Source organism: Trichechus manatus, unplaced genomic scaffold (genome assembly GCF_000243295.1).
Source record: "Trichechus manatus latirostris isolate Lorelei unplaced genomic scaffold, TriManLat1.0 scaffold00021, whole genome shotgun sequence".
In the NCBI taxonomy this organism is placed as follows: domain Eukaryota; kingdom Metazoa; phylum Chordata; class Mammalia; order Sirenia; family Trichechidae; genus Trichechus; species Trichechus manatus.
The window spans coordinates 8,649,624-8,667,483 of NW_004443957.1; the positions used below are offsets into that span (position 1 = coordinate 8,649,624).

The following is a 17,860-nucleotide window of genomic DNA, read 5'->3' on the forward strand; positions in this document are numbered from 1 at the left end:
TAGGAATGAAAATACATATGTGAAAAGATGTTCACTTTAGCATAGCTTATAATGGCAAAAAATTAGAAACTATATGACTAGCAACAGGGAAGGCAGTAAATAAATGGAATACTAGGTATCATTAGAAATACTGGCATATACCTTATATACCAACATGGTGATGCCTTGGCTCATTGTTGGGTGAGAATGAAATAAGCTGTAGAATAGCACAGAGTGGATATGTGTGTATACGTGTTTTTTGCGGGGGAAGGGGCAGAGGAGGAAAGTTTGCCAAATTCTAAAAGTGCTTATTTTTGGTAATAAATAGATGATTTTTTACTTCCTGTTAAAAATACATAAAAATGACAAGTATTTAAAGCGCTAGGAGATCCTGGATTATAAGTACTATTTCTCAGAAGAGGTCTGAAGTATTCTTACTGGGATTTTGGGGTGTTGCTGAGTACCACATGCCTTAACCCCACCATTCAGTCTCTAACTGGCCGTGTGGCTTCAGCTCTCTGGGCTTGAGTTCCCCGTCAGGAAAATGAAAAGACGGGATTCAAGGATCTCTTAGGTCCCTTCCAGCCCTAATGGTTTGAAGGTTTTATGAATTCTCATCAGTAGTGGTTTTAAATGACTTAAGTTATTAAGCGATTGAGAAACTTCTTAATTCCTAAATGGATGATTATTTAATTGGATGATTTAATGGATGATTATTTAATTATTTTATCCAGGTCTTCCTTGCTTTTGCTCCTTGTTATATCCCTCCCCCTCCCCAACTAGATAAAGTAGCTTTATCCAGAAGCAGGCAGGAGACAGAGAGGGTGTACTTCGAACTGGCCAACTGTACTGTCTGGTAGTCATAACAGAAAAAAGTTTGGTAAGAAAGTTAAATTCAAGCTGCTGGTTTCAAGTATTTAATTTACTTATACTGTTTCTAGTATAAATAATAAATAGTATAAATAAAGTACTATTTATTTATACTGTTTCTCACCACGATTAACTAAGGTCTCTCCACTACCTACTAAACCTAAACCCCATTAACTATCTAAGGGATAAACACCTCCTCCTAAACACTATTCTGATGTGGACTTTCACCCTGGCCTTCGGATACACTCTAACCAACAATACACTCAAGCACACACACAACACTCTCCAGAAGCCTCTAAGAGACTCATAAGATGCTAACTGGAAATGTAGCTGTCAAAGAAAAAGGAAGGAGTCACCCAACTGCTCACTATCAGATAGTCCCAAGTGATGTCACTGCCATAACCCAAACTGATGGTGTAAGAAATCTGCAGTTATTTCACTACCTTATGTAATAGGGTGAATAGTGCCCCTCAAGAGATACATCCAAGTTTAGCCCCCGGTACCTGTGAAGGTGGCCTTGTTTGGAAACAGTGTCTATGAAGATGTTACCAGTTAACATGCGGTCGCTCCCGAGTAGGGTGGGCCCTGATCCAATATTAACTGGTATCCTTATGAAAAGACGAGAAGAGATAGGGAGAGAAGAATGCCACGTGAAGACAGAAAGCCACAGAAGAAAGGCAGTCACGTGAGGACAGACGCAGAGATGGAGTTTTGCTGCCACAAGCCAAGGAATGCACAGGGCTACAGAAGCTGGAAGAGATGAGGAAGGATCTTCCCCTAGAGCTGACAGAAAGAGCACAGCCCTGCTGACACTCTGAATATAGGCTTCTAGCCTCCAGAACTGTGTGACAGAATAAATTTCGGTTGTTTTAAGCCACCTAGTTTGTGGTACTTCGTAACAGCAGCCCTAGGGCCTAATACACCTTACTATTTCTCACCTGACATGTACCTTAGAAAGTAGCAAAACTAGCTAAGACCTCAAGCTGGCTGCCTTGCTCAACTCATTCATTCATTCACTAACAAATTAGCTTCCATAGATGATATCCTATACACGTTATTCTGTAACCTATTTTAGAATCTGGACATAATTCCTGACTTCTGACAGCCTCAGACACGAACTGCACTTTGAGGATCTAGACAAAAAGATCAATATGTGTGTGGTAACAACATAGACTCTACTTGGGTTGATTCCTGCCTCTATCACTTACCAGCTGTGTGAACTTGGGCAAAGTAGCCGAACCTTTCTGTGCCTCACTTTTCCCTCTCCCTAAAATGAGGCAACAATACTACTTACCTCATAAGTAATGAGAATTAACTAAGCTAATATTTGTAAAGTACTTAAACCAGTGCCTGGCATACCTGACACATTTAAATGTTAGCTATTGTTGTCAAATCCAAATTTTTACATGGTGAAATACCTGCACATTTAACAACATGTATTATAGGAAATTAAGAGAACTGAGACCTGCAAAGAGACCTCAGAAGTACTATAATTCGGCCTCTTCATCTTTTAGATGAACATGCTGCACTGGAGCACAGCCGCCTTTCCTATCTGACCCATGCGCCTCAAGTCCTGAAACCCTGGCCAGTTTCTCCGAATCTCCAGCACACAGATTTCTGTGCATTAAAATACAATGGAAAATGTTCCCTTCTGAAAAAGGGAGTTGTTTTTTAAAGTGTATAAAGCAATATCTGTGTATCTTAACATACTATTTTTTGAAACTGCACTGTTTGCTGGCAGTATCAATAGCTTTGATTTGGGGTATTTGATATGTCTGTATAAGAGGTTTCTGGAAAAATCTCATGCTGCCCTAGAGAAAAAGCACATATATCAATGTTTGTTTGACTGTGTAAAGTTCACTGTATAAGATCATATATTTGTTTTCATACAGAGCAAAAATGAAATTTAGACAACAATTCACAAAAGGATAACTTTTTGAGAAAAGGCAATTTGGTCAAAAGCATTATTTGATATTCTGGCTTCTATTCAAAGCATCCTCAGTGCCTGCTAAAAAAAATTCAACTTCCACATAACATGCGTATCATGTAACCTGTACTTAATACAAGCTCGAAAATATGATATAAAAGATAAGCTAGTAATTCCATCTCCAACCTATACCCCTCACCCCAGCTTTCCAATTTTAGTGGTGGCACCAAATCAACAAAGCTGTGTGACCAAAAACCTGAGTGTCAGTCCTAACTCCTCTAGCTACCTCTCTCATGCTACTGCCAATCCACGAATATGTATTGTCTGCTTCAAACATAGCTGGAATCTGACCTCTGATCCTCACTGCTGCACCCCAGGCCAGGCTGCCCTCATCTCTTGCCTGATCACCTCCTTGCCTCTAATCCATAGGCAGGAGGTGCGGACATGCGCACATCATCCCATCATGGTGTCACCTGCATCCCCACCCCCACTCAGCAGCCAGAGATCTTCCTAAAGTGTGAAATAGATAAGTCACTTACCTGCTTAAACCTTCAATGGCTTCCCACTGGCATCAGAACAAAATCCGAACCCTACCACGACCTATAAGGGGTACCTGGCCTGGGCTCTTCCTGTTCTCCCTGCTCCCTCGCTCTGCTCTCACTCTGTGCTCCAGCCCCACTTGGCTGCCTTGTTTCACATCTCACAGACAGACCAAACTTGCCAGGTCTCAGCGCTTGTGGACTTGTTTCTCCTGTAGGGAGTGCTATACCCTAGACATGCATATGGCTACCTCCTTTCTACCTTTCAAGTCTAAACTCAAATGCCACCTCCTCAGACAGTCCCTCTTTGTACAATGTACACGACCAACTCTCCTGTTCCGGACAGTCTCTGCCACATGATCATATCTGGTCTTTTCTACGGCATCTATTAGTATTTGAAACAATCTTATTAGGCTGTCTACGTGTTTGTCTACTCCTGCTAGAAGTAACTTCCTTGATATTAGGCTTTTTGTCTCGTACTGTACAATGTTTCATCTTTAGTATCTAAAAGAATTCCCTAGTCAATATTTCGGTCTGACTGACTGGTCATTTGCTATTTTTCTTCAGAAAATTCTGCATTTAGCATTCTGATGTTTACTTATATATATATATATATAAAATAAATCATATCTACATATCGTGGAATCTTTTTGGTATGAATTTAGTATGGCTTTACTTTAATATTGTGCATATACTGTACCCTTAATGGAGTCCCTGGGTGGTGCAATGGTTAATGTGCTCAGCTGCTAACCGAAAGGCTGGAGGTTCGAGTCTACCCAGGGGCACCTCGGAAGAAAGGCTTGGTGATCTATTTCTGAAAAATCAGACATTAAAAACCCTATGGAACACAGTTCTACTCTGACACATGTGGGGTCACCATGAGTCAGACTAGACTACAGCAACCAACAACAAATGGTTATATGTAACAAAACCCTAAGTTCTCTTCTTTAAATATTTTCCCATAGAAATATTTTTGGGGGATATACAGTTCTATGAGTTTTCACACATGTATAGATTTGTCACTACCACCACAAACAGGATACAAAAAATTTCATCCTTGTCCGAAAAAACGCTTGTACTACCCCTTGTAGTCACACCCTCCCTGCCACTACAGTTTTGTCTTTCGAGACTGTCATATAAATGGATGTAACCTTCTGAGACTGGCTTCCTTCATTTAGTAGAGTGCTCTGAGGGTCACCCAAACTGCTGCAAGCATCAATAGCTTGCTCCCTTCCATTGCTAAGTAGTGTTCTGTTGCATGAATGTGCCTGTTTGTTTATCCACTCGCCCACTGAGGGACTCTGGACTGTTTTCCAGACAGCTAGAAGGTCAACTCCTATCTGGGTGGTGGTCGGCAATGTTCTTGTCGTTGCTCAGCCTCTCGCTACTTACCGGGCAAAAACAGTGCCACTCCCACCTGGGAAGGTGTAGGGGTGCTGCTTCCGGAAAACGTGTCCCACACGACTGCAGGGGATGATCTCCAGGCTGCCGCCGCACTGCCACACTCGGAACGATATCTCTGCAGGGATGAATGAGACACTGGTGACCACAGAGCCTTCCTAACCAGGGTGCAGGAGCTCCCACTGCACCTCACCCAGGGACTCCCACAGGTGCTCAGCTGCTGAAGGAGACCCGTGCAAGAGAGCACACCTCTCTTCAGAAGACGGTCCTGAACTCTCTGCCATGGAGACATTCCACATACCCTGGGTCTTTGGACCCCATGGTACAATCAAGAACCTATGCTCAGCGGAAATATTTTTCAGATACAGACTACAAACCTTGAGACAATAGCAATTTTTTTTTTTGGTCTATTTTGAATATAAAGACCTCTTGGCATAAGATCCTGCACATCCCAGTAACGGCACAACTGTCGACTGATGAAACGCTTGCCCTGAATTCTTCATGAGCTTCAATCAAGAGTCTTATATTTGCACTTGCTTAGTGTCCACACTGTTAGGAAATGGAACACTAAAGTGCATAAACATCCAGACTCAAAAGACATTTAACATCCACAGTTAAGCTTTAATGTTAAAATAACAGGCAACCATATATGCCATCTTCCTCTAAAACTTATTTCAAATTGACTGAGCACCAGAGCATATCTGGCTTTTTCTGTCTAGGAAAACAAAAATCTCTCCCTCAAATGGCCAAAATTATGTTTGTCCTTGTGCATTTGCAGGCCTCAAGCCACCTGGCAAAGTTCACAGGCACCTTATGGATTATGGTAGCAACTGTGGACGACCAACTTATTGACAGATACCTCAAAGCTGCCCACAGACACTTACACATCAGTAAGTAATGACCCCTGAAAAGGCTACTGTCCACCTTGCTTCAATACAGGATTTACCCACAGAGGCAATGAGCCAGAACAGTACCAGGCACCACCTCACCAGCTGTCTTAATTACCTAGTGCTGCTTTAACAGCAATACTATAAATGGGTGGCTTTAACAAACAGAAGTTTATTTTCTCACAGTTTAGGGGGCTAGAAGTCTGAACTCAGGGTGCCGGCTCCAGGGGAAGGCTTTCTCTGTCGGCTCTGGAAGAAGGTCCTTGTCTCTTTTGAGCTTCTGCTCCTGGGTGATCTTCATATGGCTTTGCATCTCTCTTTCCTCATCTCTGCTCTGCTTGCTCATTTAATCTCTTCTGTATCTCAAGAGATTGACTCAAGATACACCCTACACTAATCCTGTCTCATTAACATAATAAAGACAACCCATTGACAAATGAGATTATAACCACAAGCATACCAACTCACTGCTGTGGAGTCGATTGCAACTCATAGTGACCCTATAGGACAGAGCAGAGCTGCCTTATAGGGTTCCCAAGGGGCGGCTGGTGGATTCAAACTGCTGACCTTTTTTCTTTGGTTAGCGGCCAGAGTTTTTAAGCACTGCACCAATGGGGCTCCAACCACAGGCACAGAGGTTAGGATTTACAACATATATTTTTGGGAGCACAGTTCAATCCATTATACTGCTTAATCACACACTCTGGTCCTATGCACATGCTGGGCAATATGTGCCTTTCATGGCACATAGCACAGGGCGCCTGGTGACCAGGTACCTGCCAAATCAATGCCCTTTCTGAATGACTTGAGCCTGAATCAGAGGTTTGGCTGAATGCAAGAAACCAAAGCCAAACAAAAAAATTAAGACATAATAATTGACATATCAAAGGCTAGATTTTTTTTCTGACAGATTTCATAAGATTTGTACACAAGGACATTTTCCTCTGTATTATTTAAGAGCTCGAAGAACACGCTGGGGAGACTACACATCAAAGACAAAATCTATACAGTTAGCAGTCACTGTCACCCAAAGTGGACTGATCAGAAATAAAGTGGAAATCACCTCCAACTATAAAGTGAGTGGATGCTAGATACTCTGAGACAAGCTGTTGGGTTGTGAGAAAGTGAACCACTGTACAATGTGAGGCTCATCACACCTGCTTAGCGTCAAAGAGCATCCCTTTCTCCTCTGATGTAGCAAGCTGACGTCAGAGGAAAACCCCACTTATTGGAGCTGAGTAATGCACACAGCTGTTCCAGACCCGAATGACCAATTCCTTTGTCATAACCTTCCAAGCATCCGTAGGGAAAGGATTCTGACTTTCCTTTTAGTGTCCACCAAAACTGGGAGTAACAGTTTTCTCTGTATTTCAGGAAATAAAACTTAAATATACATTTGTCTAAGTAGAAAATTAAAAATCCAAGATTAGGAAGGCCCCCTGTCTTCTACACAGAGAGTCTGTTAAACCAGTAAGGGATCCTTTCAGAGATCTGCTGGAGATGTTTAAGGCTAAGCACAATCACAGCTATAGTAAACTTTAATTTCTCATGGACCCTGTAACTGGGGGAAGATTACTCCACAGAACTTGCGGCTTTTTAACTAGGTAGTCTGTACCAGCATCTTAGCAGTACTAATTACCTGCTACCTCAGCCCTTCCATCTGTACAATGGGAACAAAGACAGTGCCTCATAAGGCTGGAGGAAAGCACCAGCTGAGATGATGCAATGCAAGCACTTAGCAAGCATCCTGACAATGTGCAGGCATGTGAAAACATTTCTTTTCCCCAAGTAGCCTACTCCTACATCTCACAAGAGCTTCGGATCAGTCCCTTTTCTTTTTAACTGCATTATATAAGAACTTACAGGAGTAGTCAGGAAGGTGGGACGCTCTGGTAGTTTTGGTGGGGCAACTTGAATCTGTGGCTTCCAGGATATTATTTGGAATTTTAATTACTCAGACATCACTGCACACCTCCCCTCCCAACACACATACATGCACACACACACAAGCCACTTGTTCTTGATTAACAGGTGGTGGTGTGTGCACAGCATCTAGGAAAAAAAGTCATAGGCAGTGCTGAGAAGAGACAAAGATTCACATTACGACTTCTTTTTTCTAAATTTTACTTATTTTGTTTTTTGCTGCTTAGAATATACACAGCAGAACATACTCCAATTCAATGGTTTCTACATGTATCATTTAGTGACACTGATTAAATCTTCAAGTTGTACAACCATTCTAATCCTCCTTTTCTGAGTCGTTCCTCCCTCATTCACATAAATTCACTGGCCCCTAAAGTTCCTGTCTAATCTTTTGAGTTGCTGTGGTCAATTTGATCCCATATAGATAGTTCATAAAAGAGCACAATGCTTAAGGCAGACGTTTTTTTACTAGTTTAAACTAAACTATTGTTTGGTTTTAAGATGACTTCAGGGGATATTTTTGGTTTAAGGTTTTAAAGATTGTCTCAGGGCAATAGTTTCAGGGGTTCATCCAGCCTCCATGGTTCCAGAAGTCTAGAGTCCATGAGAATCTGAAATTCTGTTCTGTATTTTCCCCTCTTTGATGAGCTCCTTCTATGGAGTCTTTGATTAAAATGTTCAGTAATGGTAGCCGGGCACCATCCAGTTCTTCTGGTCTCATGGCAAAGGAGGTAGTTGTTCACAGAGGCAATCAGTCATACAATCCATATCCTTCTCCTATTCCTCACGCTCCTTCTTCCTCTGTTGCTCCAGGTGAATACAGCCCAATTGTTGTGCCCTGGATAGCTGCTTGGACTTTTCTTGCTGGAACTCTTGTGCCTGCTTAACCTTTAAACTTGAGTAGGCTTCATCAGAGCGACCTTATCAGAGCCAGTGGAGGGAGGGAGAACCTGAACTGAGCGAGGCAGGGTGCTCCAGCCTTCCCCATCCACGCCTTGTCCCTGACTTGGCCCCTTCTTCAGGGCCTACTTACACTTCTTCCACAGCACAACTACATAAATATAAAAACCAGACCAACAAAACACCAGATGAGTAAAAAAAATTCTCTTCCCTCTCTCTGGTCTCTGGGTGAACCACCTCCTTGTGTATTTACATCAACACTCTTTCTACATCATGACAAAATACGGTTGCCATGGAATATTATTCCTGGCTGATTTCTGTTCAATCCCTGGCCCATGTCATCCACCTAATCAGTGCTCTCAGCTAACACTGCACACATCTGATACCACACCTTGTTCTCAGAAAGTGCTTCCCCGAGTGACGCCCTGTTCTATGAGGCCTTCCTGACAGGGTCCCACTGTGCTTCCTCAGAGGAATCACACTCCCCGAACTGATGTACATGGAGCAAGGCGGGCTCAGCATTCTCTTTTGGAGGTTAACAATCCTTCTGCAGCCCTCCATGCTCAAGTGACTTCAATCCAGGCTACCTAAAGGTCAAGCATCATTTAAAAAACTCAAAAACAAAAAGCAGTTTGACCTATAGTTCCCCACCCCCACAATGTAGTAACTGGTCTAGAAGATGCTTTCAACACCAATCTCAGACAGAGAAATTCTCCAATGATTAGACGTTGTCACTGAGTTTAACATCATAAAATGATAGAAAAATAATAGGCTAGGGTGCTTTCATTTTATTTTTTAACTAATAAAACGAACTCCGATATCTAAGTCTCTGTTACAAGTAAATACTACTAAAAATGACAGTGGCATCATTTTTTTCCTCCCTTTCCTTCTTGCCCTCTTCCTCCCAGGGCACATTTACCCAACAGAAATGTAATTTAGGAATTAGTGCAGAATCTCACACACTTGAAATCAAAATGAAACAACTGAAGTGAAATAAACAAAACCATTTAAAAAAAACAAGGTGTTTTTTTAATCTTCTATGCAGTAAATATGACACGGCTACCAATACAGACCGAAGTCTGTAAAATTTCATCGTCCTTAAGTCTGAGTAAAAATGACTTACATGGATATTTAAAAAAAAAGTCAAACCAAATTAGAACCATTAGCAAAAGTGGTCAAGAAGGGTTTACATGCCAAGGCCTCTCCGTCTTACCTGATGTCCACAATGACAATTCAGTCACACTGCCCAGGTGTTCACTCCCCACTCCACATGGCTGAAAACGAACCTCGGGCTGCAAACACACTCCCCATATTTGCAGCCTGCTTTCCAAACTCTCAGATTCGAATGATATTAAAAAGTTTGGACTTTCTTTTAAGACATGAACTGTATTCTGGCACTCTCTACTCTAATTTAGACTGACACACTATATTGCCCAACTCGAGGCACTTTTCAGAGTGAAAGGCTGCTATTTATAATTATGCTGAGATAAATTATGCCAGAATGAATGGTCACTTTAATTCCTTTTTAATTTTTTTTTTTTTCTAATTAGAATTCTGCATTCCACAAACTCTTGCCAAATAATCTTTCCAAAGGTTCAATTTTTCATTTATACCTCTCTTGGGTGGGCAGGAAAGGAACCCTGTTCAACAGGATTTGAAGTTCTCTGTTGGCCACTACTGAAATGTTGTGAAGAAACAGACTCATACATACCCAGGTTTTCTCCTCCCCATACGTCCATCATCATATCGTATTTCCCTAGCTCTTCGAAGTAGAACTTATCCATCACGAACAACCCACCAGCAATCATAGGGGTTCTAAGGGGGCAGAAAAGTGGGTGGGAGGGAAGAAAGGAAGAGGTTGAAGGTCAAAATTAGATCGTAAGCCCCCTTACACCCTTGGTTCCTGAACTACAAGTTGACCTTAATAATAACCTCAAAGCCATGGCTCTTTGCTCAGAGTTCAAGATGCCTGTCCCTTTGCTGGACCACTGTTATTCTCAAATGCCAAGCCCACTTTCCCCACACCGACATTCCCACTTAAGCACCGTGCTGAACAGCGGCTCTCCCACCAATGCAGGACAGCTTTGTGAAAAAGAGTGTGCGCTCTGCAGCTAGGTTGTTTGGATTTGAAACACTTGCCAACTTGGCAACTTAACCTTTCCGGGCCTCGGCTTCCCCACAGGGTGATTATAAGGATTACAAAAAATAATACTCATAAAGCACTCAAGACACTCAGGAACTGCTCAGTAAATGTTAGCTATCATTGTCATCATATGGATCAGCGTTCTCATCTGTCAAATGGGACCCATCCCATTTGTCACTTCCTCACCACCTGGAGAAGGGGTTAACAACATAGTGTTTACTGTGCCCCCGCTCTGTCCTAGTAGTGATGCTGTGAGAATTAAACATAGTGTGCTAGGTGAGTGTTTTGCTCATAGTTACTCAACATTCACAACACTCTGTGAATGTAAATAACTACAAGCAAGTATATTTCAGGGCTAGGTATTTTGTAAAGTCATCCCCTTTATCTGTGTGTGACAATTTACCCTAACTAGGTACCCTACTGGCTAGAGAAAGCATCCTGACCCCCAGCCATAAGTATTCCTGCTGCACAGTCAGGCAACCTTCACATGAGGCTAACGTGCTGAGCACAAGCAACACCTTCTGTGGGAGAACAGGAGAGTGGAGTTCTGCTGGGAGGACTCACCCTTGTGGCCCATCTCTATTTACAGTGTCATGGAAACCAACTGGAGACCCCACTCTGCTACTGAAAATGCTCCACATTAGACACAAGAGAGAACACACAAAACTGGCAATCTGCTCTGCAAATACATAACAGACTTCATCTGAGAAAAAAGTCTCCAAGCGCTTTGTTCAATGGCCTAGTGGCAGGAACTCTCTCCAAGTTAGAATACGGGGAGACAAAGGGGCAGAGCTCAACTTGGTCCACAAGGCCCGGGGTTCCTGCCTTAGAGCACCTAAAGGGGTGGCACTTACTTTATGGGGGCCACTGGGTTCCCTTGACGGGCTCGTCTCTGCTCAGGGGTCATGTAATCCCATTTGAACACCAAATTCCAGTCAAAACCTGTGGTGACAGAAAAGAAACTCAGGACAGTGACAACAGAGACTGGCCGCGTGTGTTCCTGAACGCTGTCCCTGACAGCTTAGAAACACCCGATATTTGCACAGGACTCACTGAAAAACAAAAGAATGCAAAAAGCAAGAAAGATCTGGAGGGGAGAGAGCGAGACCAGGGCGTGCGGCCAGGACAGGGAGATCAGAAACAGGAGCGCACACTTAAATCTCCTTTCCCCAACAAGCTTGCCCAAAACAGAAGCTGTGGGTTAGAGTTCTCTAAAATTACAATGTACAAGAATAAAGTAAAATACAAGGAGAATTGGGATCTGTGCAGTGACAGTGACACATCCAAGGCTGAGAGGAGACTAGAAGAAGGGATGACCAAGAGGAAAATCTGCCTCTGTGTCTCCAGTGTTGCCCCAGGGAAAGGGCCCACTAAGGAGGGCACAAAAAGAGTACTGGTTCCCTGGGCCTGCAAACCTCCATCTCTTAATTGGACGGAGGGAGGGAGTGTAAAACCTTTCAGATAAAAATGACCAAAAGAAGCTGCAAAAGTGGGCACAATGACCTTCCATCTTTGGACACTTTGGCACCTGCCCCATTCCGCTTTAGAATCCACAGGCCACTCTGGACAGAAGAGTGTATGCCTCCTCGTTCTTGGACTCGGTTCCTGGCATGCGCACAATCCTGGCATCAAGCCTCCAGGCACACAGCTGTCCCAGCTTTGCTCTTATTCATGAGGACACCTGTGTGGTGCACTCCAGACATGCCAGCAAACCCTGTGACTTGTGGTACTGCCTTGCCAGGGGTATGACGGCCAAGCCTCGTCACTACAGTCTGTTCTACCTTTCAATTCTGTGCCTCTTGAACTCTCTGCCTCAGGCTTTTTGTCAAAGGGCTTTTGCAATGCCTGAGTCTGGAGTCTGCACCTGCAAGCTCTGAATCCAGGGTGCCACATGCTGGGCTGTCCCAGTGCACACAGCCTGAGTAAGGCAGGACCCTGGTGGAGTAGGCTCAGGCAAAGGGGGTGAGTTGGCTGGCAGGCTGGGCACCAGGACGGAGACAGTGAAGGAAACGCACCCAGAGGAAACCAGTGCAGGCTAAGGCTTCACAGGAGAGCACGCACTCCCCTACCCATGGGCAGACAACATCCCGCAAACCAGAAAAACAAAGTCCTGCTCTTTACAGAGGATGGGAAAGCCTCAAACGGCTAATTGACATGACAGTACCTTTATTTTTTTTGAAGTCTGTTGCTATTTTTATTATTGATTTTATGTATTTGGTCCAAAGAGACTAATATAAGATTAAAACGGTGGTAAAAATATCATCCCTGGTTTTTGTCTAAAGGGCTTTTATAAAATGCTCTTGGAGCGAGTTTGGTCTGTTCCTGACCCACAGAAGACCTGTGCCCTCCAAAAGAGCACTTCACGTCTCATATCTGCTCTGTCAGAAAAAGGGCCCACGGAGTCTCAGCTCTTCCTGATACTGGGGAGGACTTCTAGATGTTCTACACAAAAGCTTTCTTGATAGGAAAGGACCTGCTCTCTGCAAAACCCCAAATATCTTTACTTCTCATCATTTGTCATAATCTTTCCAGAATGTTCACGTTTCCCAACACTGGTCCCCTGACCATGATTCCCCTCTTGCTCAGGCCTCTGTCACCATCACGGCACACACTGGTGCAGAGCTGACGTCACGTCAGGCACTGCTCTCAGCACTTCCCAGGTCATGACACCTTCAGTCTCATAACCCCCACGGAGGCAGGCACCACTGTGACCGCATTTCTCCGGTAGGGATGCTTAGGGGCAGAGGGGTGAGATGACCTACCCCTGGGTGACTCGGCCTGAGAGGCGGCTCTGCAAGCTGAGGGAGGGGCTGGGCCAACCTACCATGTAGAGGACCATGGGCCTGCAGCTTGCTGAATGGCCCCAGCATTCTGTCTTTTAAGGTTGGTGCCTAATTTTATAGTTTTGCAGTCTTCTTTTTTGATGTTAGACTGTTAGCTGACCCTTCATCTGTATGTATGTCTGGAGCAGTCCATTTGCTTCTAATTAGCTTGAAATGTTAAGAGGTAGGAAAGAAAACCTGTTTTTTACATAAAGACACTTGGATGCTGAGTAGTTGGGAGAGTTCACTGACATTGGGCAGGTGAGCACCACTGGGCTACTTTTAATGAGTGAATTACAAACACATACGGCAATGACTGGCAGCTTTCTGTTTCTTAGAGCAGTCTTTGCTCACTTCTTGGATCTCAGCTGTGTTTTTAACAGGTGAGGCTGCCAAGCAGCCAAATGTCAGACAGTGAAGCATTTATTATTAGGCTAGTAGAGTCGATGGGGCCTGTGTCTGCAAAGACTCTGGAGGACCAGTGACAGCTAGTCAGAGCCAGACAGAACACAACTGGCCCCTCGCGAAGTGCTGGGCAGTCTGACACCCGGGCCCCAACCAGCACTATGAAACACCTGTATGAGACCAGCAATTCCATGTGTGGCTGGGACCCCGAAGGCCCACAGGTCTCTTTAGGGCTCCGAGAACTCCGAACCACTTTTATATTTATACTAAGATGTTATATGCCTCTTTCAGAAGCACACAGTGGGGTGCTCCAGAGGCATGTGATGTGTGATGCCGTCACTCTGGTAAATAGTGGAATGCACACTTGCATGTTCTGTGTTTTAGTGATTTCTCAATGCTCATTTCTAGTTACAGTACATGTTGATAGATACAAACACATAAGCAAAAGCTCTCTGGGGCTTTCAATCATTTTTTATGAGGGAAAAGGGTATATCAGACCAATTACTTTGGGGATCCATGGAGGGTGGGTGTGAGAGGGAAAATGTGGTCATTCAGACAAAAGATGACCTGGATATGAGGTAGGACAGCAGTGGTGGGGACGGGGGGTGGGGGGTGGGGCAACAGCAAAGCCATATGTAAGGAGTAGAAACCAGCAGGATTCTATGGAGACAAGGGGTCAGGGATGACTCCAGGGGTCAAACTGGGTGATCAGGTAGATGGCCACGCCACCAAAAGACCCAGGATATCAGAGAAGCGCTGGTGTGAAGACAGGAGGCAAACACCAGCTCTGGGGCCCTTCACTCAAATCCTTCACTCCACAAGCTCCTCCACACACTGCAGCCCAGCGTTGGTGTCTCCTCAGCCCAGATCACCACAGGCACAATTATTTCTGACAAAAACGACACCACACTGGTTACTGAGCTAAACGTTTCACAAAAGCAACAGAAGGGCAAAGAGAAAAGAGAAGAACAAGACACACAAGTTCTGTAAGAGAGGCTGCTTTTCTCCCTCTCTATGAAATGCTCCTTGTCAAGAACACAAATGCTCCTTACTCGTGTGCACACACTGTCATGTGAGACCTGGGGGCACACTCAGACACACATGTAGACAGTGAGGGCAGAGCAGGCTAACCCTCGCCCCATACTAACACCTACCGCCTTTCAAGTCAGCGGATGCCCCCACATACTGGAAGTTATCCATGTTAATGACATCAATGATAGGTGACACAACCCGGGTCCTGTCCTAAAAAATGGAGAGAGAAAAGATAAGAACGGTCATCCCACACACAAACCACCCCACAAAAAGAAGGAACTTTTACTAGATAGTTACAGTATAGAACCAACAAATATACTTTCTATAGCACTTTCATTAAGTCTACACTCACCCCAAGAAAGCTCTTTCTTATCACGCAAGAAAGAATGTAAATAAAACAAGCAGAAGGCAAGAGAAATGACAAAAGGCTAAACGTAATATTAATAATATTGTTTCTACCTGCTACCCTAGGCCATTTGGTGGTCCCAACCCTCCCATCAAAGCACCTTTGCTCCTCACCCTCATAAAGATATATTACATTCTGGGTGAGAGATGTTGAGAGTGTGACTGCATGGAGTGAATCACTGGCTGAGAGAAGATGGCCATGTGTCCCAGATGGCTCAGGCATTATCCACCTGACTGAAGGCAAGGACCACACCTGCATTTCCCAGGCCTCTGTGTTCCTTACACGTAACATTTACAACCACAGGGCAGCTCTCATTTAGATACAATCTAAGCTCAACCTTACTGAAATATCAGTCATTTGTTAGCTGCAGTCAACTTCAGGGATGAATATAGCAAGTATGAACTCATTGCTAAGATACCTACCTACACAACAAAAAGTAGGAATAGATTTCTACCGGCACGTGGGTCTGCATGCAATGTGTAGAGTATCAATACAATTACAGCAGAAGGTAAACCGAATAAAATGAAGACTTCCATATTCTCAGTCTGCCTAGAAATGATTTTTTTCCTAGAATGGGCCATGTCTTTGTGGCATGTTGTCATTGTTCTGTTAATAGTGTGTGAACACAGGCCTTTTATCTTTTCTAACTCCTTTCAATTTGAATGACTGAGTGGTGAGAGACATAGTGAGACTGCCTCATGCTGACCTTCAACAAAGGGGTAAGTGCTTTTCTTGAGCCATTTAAAGAACACTTTAATAGCCAGAAGAAAGACTTAAGAAAAACAAAATTACTAAAAGAATCAAGCAGAGGTAAGAGTGTAATAAATCAGGGGAACAAACTAAGAGAGTACCATGAAGTCCCAACAACACCCAGGTGTAAATTTTCAAGAAAAATTAAACCATGTGGCCCACTGAGAGCAGAGAACACAACAGGGCAGAAAATAAGGCACTTAAATGGTTGGTGGTTTAAAAATCTTTCATTTGTTGAGTACCATACGCCTGACATTGTGCTAAGCTTTAAGGATACCAGAATCAGTAACAGAGATTTCTTGCCCTCAAAGAGCTCATGGTCTGGCAGGGAGCCAAATTAATCAATGCTAATCTCTACAGCAAGAGTGCTATGCTGTCATGCTCAGGATGATACTACATATGCCATGTACTTGAAAAGGAAAGTATAGCCTGACCAGGGAGCTAGAAGAGCAGCACTAAACCTAAGACTGGGGGACCTGAAATGGGGTTGCATCAAGGACCTTAAACAGAAGGACACTGCTAGCTGGGCCAGTCCCAAGGAACAGACCTTTACAAATCCCATTCATTCATTCATTCAACTGGCAAATATTTATTCAGCTTCTACTCCTTGCAAGGCACCGTGCTTAGTAACGGGGGCTCTCTCAGAGGGCTTAGCTGCCAGATGTGGGCCTTTCCATCTAAAGAAAGAGATGTCCATTTGCTGCACAGCTCGCTGTGTCTAAACAAATTCCCAACGGGTTCTATGGAGAGACGAGTAGAACCAGTCCAACATGCAGAGTTATTGGGAGGAAGCCCAGAACACTAGCTAACCCTCAAATTCTGATATCCTTTGTGTCCATGGGGCAAGAACGAACCCAGCAAGGACAGTGACAAAGGGGAACAAAATTCTTCTTCCTGGCTCAGTCTGGACCCGGGCATGGGGTTCAAAGACTATACTCAGCTTTACTTCTAAGGCCACTTCATTTATTTTTGTTTCTTTGGATAAGACTAGAATTGGTGAAAATAAACATCCCCAATACTTTTTTTTTCCATAATTTTTGGTGTGTGTGTGTGGGGGGTGTTTTAAATAGTCCTGAGAGTCACACTGCAGAAGAAAGTGGCCTTTCCAGGCTTTACCACCACACTCACAGCTTTTGTGTTGGCTATGCTCTACTGGGAGGCAGCCTGGTAGGAGGAGAAGTCACCTGGTGCATATAAGGCAGCCAGCATATAGTTAGTACTCAATAAATGGTACTTACTATGCTTATCAAAAATACTAGTAACCTGTGGTTATTTAGTTATTCATGACTCACTGTTCCTCAACTGCCTTCTCTTTTGCTACAACTTATTCATTCTGTACTTCTATAGCACTTTCATTAAGTCTACACTCCTCACTGCAAATAAGCTCTTTCTTAGTAGGAAGGACAGAAGGTAAATAAAACAAGTAGAAGGCAAGAGAAATGACAAAAGGCTAAATGCAATTATTAGTGGTATTGTTTCCAGAACACAAAAGGCGCTCAATGTGTAGGCATGGCTCAAGCCCCGACATCGTTCAACCAGTCACCCTGTGATCACCATACCCCGCCCCCTACGCCCACCAAGCCCTCCTGTGAATAGGCCGAAAGCTGGGCCGGTAGTTCTCAATGTGACGGTAGCACCACTGGGGGTGATGAACCTGCAGCTCTCCCTGAGAGCAGAGAGGATGGCCAAAAGAGAGGCTTCCCCAGCACTCCTCAGGTATGAGCAGGAAACACACTGCACTTAATAGGCACCAGGCCTTCCCTAAGCATTGGCCGCTGTTAAGCTGAGAATTGAAAAGCTGCAGGCAATAAGGAAGATCCTTCTAAGAGAATAGCTGCCTTAAACGACTCAAGGTTTCACCAGCCACTGGTGGTCC

General features: G+C 43.9%; 1 protein-coding gene across 3 annotated transcripts in view; it reads right to left on the minus strand.

The window, feature by feature from the left end:
• The window catches only part of GALNT2 (polypeptide N-acetylgalactosaminyltransferase 2), a 235,024-nt gene that overhangs the window by 8,572 nt on the left and 208,592 nt on the right, over nucleotides 1–17,860 (minus strand). For all 3 annotated transcript variants that reach the window (XM_023728038.1, XM_023728039.1, XM_023728040.1), the window contains 4 exons: nucleotides 14,951–15,038; nucleotides 11,424–11,511; nucleotides 10,138–10,241; nucleotides 4,708–4,834 (listed from right to left, as the gene is read on the minus strand). In XM_023728038.1, the coding sequence (XP_023583806.1) occupies nucleotides 4,708–4,834; nucleotides 10,138–10,241; nucleotides 11,424–11,511; nucleotides 14,951–15,038 (407 nt within the window). The remainder of the gene's footprint in view (nucleotides 1–4,707; nucleotides 4,835–10,137; nucleotides 10,242–11,423; nucleotides 11,512–14,950; nucleotides 15,039–17,860) is intronic.